The sequence below is a fragment of the Saccostrea echinata genome, unplaced genomic scaffold, assembly GCF_033153115.1.
Source record: "Saccostrea echinata isolate AGI-Se365-2 ecotype Australia unplaced genomic scaffold, CSIRO_AGI_Sech_v1 ptg000009l, whole genome shotgun sequence".
Lineage (NCBI taxonomy): Eukaryota > Metazoa > Mollusca > Bivalvia > Ostreida > Ostreidae > Saccostrea > Saccostrea echinata.
Window position 1 is genome coordinate 44,500,166 of NW_026889758.1, and position 10,375 is coordinate 44,510,540.

Consider the following 10,375-nt stretch of genomic DNA (forward strand, 5'->3'; position numbering starts at 1 on the left):
AAATTATGGTGGATCCCTTTCCTAAGTGAGGGTCATTTTTGCAAGTAAACTTTCAATTTGCTGCAGTGTCAATACACAAGTTAAATTGGATGGATCATTTCAAAGTAGAAAGAGGTCTAGTTTGAAGCCTTCAAACTGAAAGCCATGGTATTTCTGTACTTTTAGATATAATGCAGTAAGTGATGAAGTTTGGTTCTGCAGGACAGACTTACTCAGAACAAATTATTCTGATTTACTTTTATGTGAAGAAAATTTAAAAATCATAACTGGACAGCAATGACAGACTTAAAATGCAGATGCTACAAACTGTGAAGCAGATATCAAACAAATATTATTAATAATTTATGTTTGGTAATCCCACAAAAAATTATATACCTGAAAAATCAAAACTAAAACAGGTGTGATAAGAATTTATGATACAATTTAAAATGATTTAACTTTTTTTTTTTTGAAATACAGAACAAATGTTAAAACTGAAGATTAACCCTCTCATTTTCATTCAAAAGACCAATGAAAACAAATTAGACATCAAACCCTACAAAATTTAATTATATATTTATATGCAGTCTATTTTGACAGATGTATCAATGAACTCATGATTTATTACCATAACAATTCTCTGACAAGTAAATAGATTGGAACACTTCGTTTATATATTCATTGTAAGATGTAAATTAGCTGACTGTACTTATTGAGTGCATTTCTACTGTTTTCACCACTAGGGTAAATTAACCTGAGCCTGAGAATCAGGTACATTGTGGGTCAGTGAAAATGACAGGCGATCTATGAAACTGACACTGACCTACTTATTTTCTGAGCTATTTAAATGAACGGTAAAAGTGCAGGAAGTTTGCAGTCTGTTCGTTTGCAGCAGTTGCTTTAGATTATGCATTTAATTAATGTACCAGCACAATTAAACTCAACCAACTTCAAGATTATATGCACATCATGAACGGAGAAATGTAAAGTACATAATGTTAGATATACACTGCTAAATTTAAGCATTAAGTACATTATATCATAATCATTAATGTTTTTTAAAAAAAAAACATTTCTAAGTAAATGTTAACCAGTCCATGCCCAACATCATCAGATTTCATACAACATTTAAGAAGTACATGTAATACATTATTTTTAAAATTAGAAATATAAAATGATGGGCTCTAAATCATCAATACTAAAACATATCTATGTAAAATGCACTCGATTTATAAGTTTAATTAAAAAGCCTCATTAAAACAATTGTGTAGTCATTTCTTGAACTCTTGGCAGCCCGAATTCACCAAGTGATAAAGGAAGGCTAGAAATCTAGTAAACTCACATCCGATCTTCAAAACATAATTTTTTTCTTGGCAGACTTTCAATTCTCTTTGCGGGTTTACATGAAAAAGAGGTTATAAAATTATTTTTGCTGGAGTATGCATTTATCAATGTTTGTGTACAAACATGCATGTACCTGCATGCAAAATCTAACATTCTTCAATTTATTAAAAAATTCACTTGCCTGCATGATGTGGTATTTACGACTCTATTTCTTGTCATTCATAAATATTTCTTAGTACAGTATCTTGTATTAATTTATGAGCAAAAAACTGAATGTCTTACTCTAGTTGTTTACATTATAAATATTTAACACACAATCAAACGTTGAACTTCACTGAAGAATCACTTTGCTCCCATGCAAAAAAATTATAGGAAGTTTCAGACTTGATAACACCATGTCATTTGTTCTCACCAAGAAAACTTTTGTAGGGGTAATGCCACAGCCTGGGGGTATTTATACGTTTTCACCTCTGTATGGAACCAAAATTAAAAACACACCCACAGAGTTCAACATAAGATGGTAGGAGAGTGCTTTATTGTCCTGAAGCAAGACTTTCTGGGTTGGTAATTGTTCAAATTAGTTGTTGCTATATCAAACCAGTGTTACACAAAAATATGTGTCAATATATATATATATGTCAAAGAATTAGCATTTACCGGTACTTGATATGTAACCATCTTCCATAACAAGGGGTAAGGTAAGGAAACTATATAGACTTTAGTAATGTCTAAATTAAATCAATGATTAATTCTTTGTTTCCATTTGCTACTAGAGCCTATAGTTCTCTACTTGAAACCAATGAATACCCAACAAGTAATAGCCAAACTGCATAATTTTACAAAAACATGTACCATATAAATATTTGGGGGAGAGCTTTGGTAATACTCTTCATTTAATCAACTATTCCTGCCTCTCCCATAATTACTGGTAGGTTTTGCAAATTAACTGAACATGCTTAACATGTAAAAGGATCTCCGAGTCTAAGATTGTGACACCCTAATGCAAATAGCTATATCTAAATGTAGAGATAGCTTATTGTATGTAGAAAACACAAATACATCCCATTGAAAAGAGCTCCTCGTTTTTACATGGTGGGTGATAACATTCTTAAACTTAGCTTGTTAAATGGTTGTTTGCCACTCTGAAATGATCAGAGTTCAGTTAAACATGCACACCTGCTCTGTACAAAACAGGAGAAAAATTGGAAAAATTCCCAAGAAATCCAACTTAAATTTCAAAGGCAACTTTATGATGAATTATTTGTACATATTTTTCCCCCCCTTAAAACAGAAAGCAGAGAGAGTGGGGGAAATAGGAAATTCGTGTTGAAATTAATTGGTTAACTTTGAAATAATGTACTAAAAATTTAATAACTGATGTTCAGAAGCTGTATATTATTTTTTCCCTTATCTACATGGTCTTTTTTAAATGCTTTACAAAGTACATGAATATGATAGATACGTACTGACTACTGAGTTCATGTATTCATGACAAATTAAATCTATTTTTTTTTTCATTTATTAACCTTGGCACATCTTTAGCCTCTCTTGTCATTCATTTTGAGTATGTTGCTGATGTCATGATGTGCAACAGTCTGCATCTGTTACATTCTGTTACATTCTGACCATGTCATGCATTGCAGAAGTTTCCAGAAATAAAACAAATGTACAAAGATCTCATCAATCAATCAATTAGGCCTAAGAATAAAAAAGTGTGTTTGTTTACATGCTAAAGAAATAGGGCCAGTAATTAGGATTTTGCTTTTATTTTTTATTCCTTTTTTTCAGTTAGGCATAACTTTGTAATACAAATTTTTAAAGACAATTTGTAGCTCTCTTCTTGTAGGCATAATATTTTTTTACACACTCTACCTAACAGCTCTAAAAACAGCAACTAAAAAATGACTATTTGACCTATAAGCTATTAAGTTTGAAGGAAAACATACAGACATCCAATTTCCAAATTTTACAACAACAAAAAAATATTTGGGTCGGTGCATAAAATTAGGGTCAGTTGGATAAACATCAACAAACATATTTTATCTTTGGCCTTACAATAATTGTTTTAAATGGGTAAAACCTCAGCAGTAGCAAAAAAGACTTCAGGTATGACCGACCATTTTTTAAAAAAATTAAATGACAGAGATATCTGAATGACAAATTAAAACTTTCACTACTGATTCATTAAACTTTGGTCTGCTACTTCCTAGTCTGTAAACATGGTAAATGATTCACATGTATTACACATGAAGCATTCAGTGTAGGCTAGAAAATTCAATGCACGTATTCTTTTCAAGTGAATATATATGACAAATGAAAACTTAAGTCTATGATTTGCCCAGATTTGGTGTATTGCAAGTGTACTGAATGCACTTTGTAAGACATAGCTTAAACTCAGCTTCAAGTTAGTCTTTAAATCATTAAAATCATTACACTTTATCAGTAGGTGTCCTTAAATAATTACCATTCAAAATCCAGTATACTGGATGTGATGTATAGTATCAATAAACAATTAACATGTAGTTTCACATTTTAATTATCACTTGATCTGTTTTTTCATATTAATAAACACTGAAATGATAACTGTCTTGGAGTATGTGTTTTTGCATAAAGATAACTTAACTGTTTTATCTTGTACACATGACTTATACATGTTATATGGTTATGACCTGTTACACCTTTTGCAACTGACAAAGCATATTAACTTGTATGGTTTAAATATAATATATAGAGAACTTGCATTTCTGGCACTGAATTAAACTTACTATTGCTTGACTTCAGATCGCGATGCACCAAAGGTATTGGAGATTCTTCGTGGAGATAGTGCATACCCCTTGCTATCTGAATGGCCCACTGCACCAATATTTCTGGAGGAATTCTCCGACCACATAAAACACGATTTAAAGATCCACCAGCAGCATATTCTATCACAAGACATAAATTGGGTTCTTTCAAGCACACTCCTTTTAAAGAAGCAATATTAACATGATTTAACAACCAAAACACTTTGGCTTCTTGTCTAACACTTTCAATGGTTGCACTAACGGGTTCATCAGGGTCGTGTCTGGCTGCTTTGACAGCAACCTCTTCTCTTTTCCATAAACCTCTATAAACTTTACCAAACCCTCCAATGCCAATCACTTCTTCCAATTGTAGTTCATTAAAGTCAATTTCAAATGGTCGATCTGGGATAATTTTTTCCTCAGGAAAGCTAAAATTGAGGTTGTTGGTGACAAAGTTACTGGGGAAAATGCCGACACTGTTGCCGACACGACCAGTCCACCACCCCTCATCTCCAGAGATGTGAGAGTCGTAGGACAGGACCTCCACCTGACAACCTTTCCTAAGCGTCAACTCATCCTCTCTTTTGGCTTCATAATCAAATATTGCTGTCCAATATTTCTCATTGCTACCTTTTGTGTTGTATACATTTGTTCTTCTCGATGCCATCGAAGATGAAAGTGACAAAAATGCACTAGGCATTAGCACATGGTCTTAACTCTAAACGATGTCCATTGAAAAGAAACATCAAGACTGATGGTGCTTTGCGAAGTTTGGGGTAGACCAATCCAGCAAGTGCTAGGTATAAGAAAGTCAAAACTACCCCAAATTTAGCCATCAACTTACGCTAAGAATAAAATTCCAAATGAATTAAACACATTTTAAATACGATTTTCTCCCTAAATGCTTAAATCATGGCGTCAATCGCCTGTTTTGTAGCAGCTTTACCATTATCACACCATTGTCTTTCCGAGACCCAGAAAAGCCGCCATCTTATAATACTTTGACCTTGGGGCCAAAAAGGGGTGCGGTATATTTCTTAATTTGATTAACCTCCGTAAAAAAAACTAGCAAAATACTTATTCTTCTAACGTTATATCATTTCTACTATTTTAATAAAATTAATCTCATTTCTTTTTGTTCCATGTAATTTTTTTTTCGAAATGTCGTAATTGCGAGATTGCACGGGACTTCAACAATAAAAATGGCTGCGCCCATGAGAAAGATTGTCCCAGGATTGTCATTTATCAAACAGAGAGTTTTTCTACAAAATATACGAAAAAGATTTTTTAATCAGAATGTAAATGAATTTTAATTCTTTTTATCATTCTTAAACAAAACGGACAAATTCTTATATCAACGTATTTGATGTATATTTTTGTGAAAGCTTTTAAAGCAGTATGGTCTTAGGTATAATAAATCATTTACTTGACTGTCCACAGAAATACGTAGCCTAGGATGATCAAGCCTACAGAAGGCACGGCTCTGCATCATTTGCTATAGCCGTATAGACTTTATACCAAAGTCTGGGTAAGACTTACAGTAACTTGGGTATGTACCTAGCTACTATGAACACTACCATATCATCAATCAAGGTCAAATCCAGCATTCAAAGCAGGTCTGGTAGTGTGAGTCCTTCTATACAAGTTAGTTTAAGGAAGACTTTTAGTTACGCTGACATAGATATGTTTAAAAAACTCAAACTGATCACTCTAAAGGAAAATGCAGGTAAGATCCAGCATCCAAAACAGGGACCTATATACTAAGTATATACTTAGTATATAGGTCCCTGATCCAAAGCATGTTTGGTAATGTGCATCCTTTGATGCATCATCCTTGTAAGTTTAATCACAATATGGCTTGAAGGCTGCTTCGGAAAAGATCTTCTCTAAAAACTTTATCCTGTTGAATCATCTAAAAAATTTAGACAAGATCCAGCATCCGAGGCAAGTCTGGTGGTACAAAGTTATATCCTCCATGCTTGTTAAGTCAGCATGTGGTTTAAAACAGTTAAACATTACTTGGGAATAGACCTACTCCAAAAACCTTAACCTGTTCATTCAACTTGAAAATGTAGGTCAGATCCAGCATCTGAAGCAAGTAGAGTAATGTGAACCCTTAGATACATCACCCATGCAGGTTTGATCTAGATAGGGCATATAGTTACTTGGGATAGCACATGCTACATAGCTTTAATCTGTTCACTCATTTGGAAACATAGGTCAGACCCAGCATCTGAAGCAAATCTGGTAGCATGAATCTATAGATGCAACATCCATGCAAGTTTGGTTGGGGTAGGGCCAGTGTTCAAAAACTAAACTAAAAGTTAATTTTCTAGAAATATTTGAAGGCCTGGTTGAAGGAAAGTTATAAATTATTTTTGGGGAAAGTGAAATAAGGGATGTGTGGAGGTGCGTGTTAAATAAAGGGGGTTGTTTGGGAAACCAGAAAAACTGTAATTTGACTTGGCTTAACTAATATCTGGTTCTAGTATGTGACTGTTTATCCAAGCATTTTAGACTTTGACTGATGTATCTGTATATTGTCTTGGAAATTCCCTAAATATCAGTTTTAATTAGTATGGTATTTAAAAAAATCTGACATAGATAGAAATGTGCAATGCTGCATTCAAATTTTAAAAGAATATTTCTTTACAGGCAAGATATTGCACCCAAGAGAACACTAGTTCAACTCAACAAAATGTAGAGTATGAAGAATCTACAGAGGAGTTTAAATACGTAGAAAAATTACTACACAATAAATTGATACCAGAGCCTCCCCAGCATGCAGCATACCCCACACCCTCTGGATGGTTCCCACAGACAGGTTGGTTATTTTTCTACATTGATTTAATCAAATTTTTCCTCCCTCTACCCTGCAGTTATCAGAGTTTATTTTTTTGTCTCAAAATAGAAAGGAATGAAGCCTAATCCATGGACTGCTAAAAATTTAAATGTCACTGTTGCATGTACTGTACATGTATTTTCTTTTGTGGTACATGTAAGTTCTGTACCAAATTTCATCTTACCAATATATTTGTGTGTGGTTTTGGTATTGAAAGATCTTTATCATCTTCAAATCTGAGAAATTTTTAACTTTATATTCAGATTTGTTGAAATCATAGAAAAATATGAAATATAAAGTTGAGCCTCTGTAATCAAGATGCCAATATTAATATGGTCACTTCATCTTCTGGAAGAATTTTGTGGGAAACAGAATTTAGATCTTTATCTATCCTTTTTAAAAAACGTGTTTCAAAAAATCCAGACACTTCATTCAGACAATTGACACTGGATTTACAAGGGTTGACAGTAAATAAAACTAACTATACCGAGTAAGAACATGCACCTATGTGATTTTTGAGGCTTGGAAAATATATTTTAAAATTTTGAGTCTCATCAATTGACATCACTTGATATCTTATTGCTCTTTTTCATAAATCTAAAGACTAAAGAATAAATCTTCTTTGTAGAAGAAGCCAAAAAGCATCCATACTTTGTTCACAGAACTCCACATCACAATATGCCTGTTTATCTTATAAAAAAAGGACCACTTGAACGGACAAAAATTTTAAAAGTTGATGGAGACTTACAGGTAAAATATCATTCTACAAAACCTTCTATAAACAAACTTCTATTCTTTTCTGCAAAGAAATTACATGTATATTTTACTTCATGTAGTTTGTGCTAGTTTTTAGATGCACTGATTCATTAAAATCTTTTAAGAAATATTAGAATTCAAGCACATTTTAACTTTTTTTTTTCAGCTATTTTCTGAAGATTTAAAGAAATTTCTGTCAATGAAACATCCATCCAAGAAACATTATCTTCATATCAATGAAATCAACAACAAAGTACTTGTCAGGGGAGATTATGTAGGAGAAGTTGTGGAGTTCCTAAAGGAGAAGGGATTTTAAATAGACTGTTCATAAATATGTATATATTATCAGTGAAATATAATAATGAAAAAAAAAAAAACATGAATGTTTTTGTCTTTGGTGACTCAGATGTCTATAAATATACATTACATTGTATTTCATTTTCTTCTTTTAAGTAATGAAATTAGCAGCTCAAATCGAAATGTGTCAGATTTTGATGAATTTAGAACACAGAAGTAGCAATTTTTGCAAAATAAATATGGATGCCATCAATGGCTGATGGAAGGCTGCAAATTTAGAAATATGCCATGGACAGTCCAGAATCGCAGCCTGTACTCTGCATGTATGTCCACTGAGCAATGAGGGAAATTTTTCATGTCAACATCTACTGCAAAACAGCTAGGGCCTTGGTTTATACAATCTCATCGTAAAGACCAGTCTCCTATGAGTTAATTCATTGAAAACAAAAAAATCTTTTGTTCAACTATGCAATAGAAACAGGTTAAATGTAGAACATTTCATATTCAAGTGTTCAATTTTAGTGAACACAGTAAAAGTTATGAAATCTCAACTTCGAACAATAAAAATTCACCCAAAGAGAGAAAGAGAGAGCGGAGCATAATGTATATAAGATCTTTTTAAAAAAAAAGAAAAGAAAGAGTATCACACACTTTATTGAACAAATTAGAGATTATGTAGTGTATAATGTTCAAAAACAATTTGGGAAGAAATTTTAATGAATTGTGAATGACAAAATGCATGTTGCCATAAGAAAAAACAGGTAATCAGAGATTACAGAGCTCACCTCAACAAATGTTTAAGTAAGGCAAAGTCCCACACTAAACAAATAATCTAGTAGAGTGCATCCCTAGATGCAACATTTATGCAAGTTTGGTCAATATAGGGATTGTAGTAACTTGGAAATAAGATCTGCTCCAAACTTTAACCAGGTCACTCATCTGGAAAATGTAGGTCAGATTTAGCATCCAAAGCAGGCCTGGTAGTGTGCATTCTTAGGTGTATCATCCAAGCAAGTTTGGTGAATATAGGGCTTATATCTACTTGGAAATGAGACCTGCTCCCAGAACTTTAATCAGGTTACTCATCCAGAAAATGTAGGTCAGATCCAGCATCCGAAGCAAGTCCAGTAGTGTGCATCCTTAGATGTATCATCCAAGCACGTTTGGTCAACATAGGGCTTATAGTTACTTGGAAATGAGACTTTAATCTGCTCCAAAACCTTTAACCTGCTCCAGAAACAATAACCTGGTCATTCTTTAGCTGAAATTGCAGCATCTGAAACCTTGATTGGTACAATGAAACACTAGAAGCATCCTTCATGCATCTCTGATTGATATAGGGCATAAAAGTACCTGAAAAGAAATCTGCTCCAAAAACTTTAACCTGGGACGCCGAGGGTATTACATAAGCTTCCCCAACTTTGTTGAGGTGAGCTAAAAAAAGAACAATGTCATTTTAATAAGTACATGTATGTAGTCAACTTGATTAAAATCTATATTTAACGCAATGTTTACTACAATTTAACAGTCCTAGTACTATGTTTTTTCAACTTAAAACAATCTTGCATGAAACCTTATTAGGCATACACTTCATAAGTTGCAAATAATAATATAATAATAATGTTTTAAGTGCACCATAAGGTTATCTAAGAAACTGATATCTGTGACTCACTTTTGAAAAATGTTACATCTGTCTAATTTCACATCAACAGTCAAGGTTTGATGACAAATTATACAAAAGATAAAATTCTGATAATTATGATGAAACAAGATCCGAGTTCAATTCAAAGGGAGTTAAACTTATAATAAGTGTACTAAAACTGTCAAAAAGATTGAAGTATAAAAGTACTGCATTTTTAGCTGGAGTGGGAAACAAAACATGTACAGTCGATTACAATGGATATGTTCAAGTGATTTGAAAGTCCCAACCACTATTTTCTTATTGTATTTTAGCCTCAATATCTCAAACCTTAGGATATCTAAAGTTTTTTCTTGGTCCCATTGAGTTCGAGATAACAAGCTCTTACATGTAAGAAAATTCAACGACATAAATTCCTATGTTCATGTAGTAGGCCTATAACAAACAAGTACCAAAAAACAAGATTTAACAAATTTATTTGAATATAAGCATTAGTAAACATATTCAAACAAAATTAAAACCAAAAAAAGAAAAAAAAAACTATTAAAAAAAAAAATTATCCAAAATCAACATATTTAATTAAATATCTACAGACACATTCTGATTTCTTTATTTTATCCACTTTTGTGTCACATAAAAACATGTTTCACTACTGTATACAGGGAAATTTTCACCCCCTTTTTATTTTCGCCCCTTCACCCTAGGCATGAGTGGGAAAATTAAAGATGGGGCGAA

The 10,375-nt window shown here is 32.8% G+C and overlaps 2 protein-coding genes across 2 annotated transcripts in view; one reads left to right on the top strand and one right to left on the bottom strand.

Annotated features, from left to right (window-relative positions):
• The window catches only part of LOC133182643 (mitogen-activated protein kinase kinase kinase 11-like), a 30,326-nt gene extending 25,209 nt beyond the window's left edge, over positions 1 to 5,117 (bottom strand). The window contains exon 1 of the mRNA XM_061317489.1: positions 4,089 to 5,117. Within this exon, the coding sequence (XP_061173473.1) occupies positions 4,089 to 4,806 (718 nt within the window). The 5' untranslated portion in view covers positions 4,807 to 5,117. The remainder of the gene's footprint in view (positions 1 to 4,088) is intronic.
• A 178-nt stretch (positions 5,118 to 5,295) lies between these two features.
• On the top strand, positions 5,296 to 8,092 carry LOC133183786 (large ribosomal subunit protein mL49-like). Its single transcript, XM_061318693.1, has 4 exons — positions 5,296 to 5,404; positions 6,762 to 6,930; positions 7,577 to 7,698; positions 7,871 to 8,092. Exons 1-4 carry the CDS (start codon positions 5,309 to 5,311, stop codon positions 8,018 to 8,020), a joined length of 537 nt encoding a protein of 178 aa, XP_061174677.1. The 5' UTR covers positions 5,296 to 5,308; the 3' UTR covers positions 8,021 to 8,092.
• Positions 8,093 to 10,375: the final 2,283 nt, after the last annotated feature.

Excerpts from the sequence above, each read along its gene's own strand:
- LOC133183786 (XM_061318693.1), top strand. The coding sequence starts at position 5,309 with ATGGCTGCGCCCATGAGAAAGATTGTCCCAGGATTGTCATTTATCAAA. Across the intron at positions 6,931-7,576 it reads TGGATGGTTCCCACAGACAG|AAGAAGCCAAAAAGCATCCA; the intron begins GTTGGTTATTTT and ends TCTTCTTTGTAG. Across the intron at positions 7,699-7,870 it reads AAGTTGATGGAGACTTACAG|CTATTTTCTGAAGATTTAAA; the intron begins GTAAAATATCAT and ends TTTTTTTTTCAG.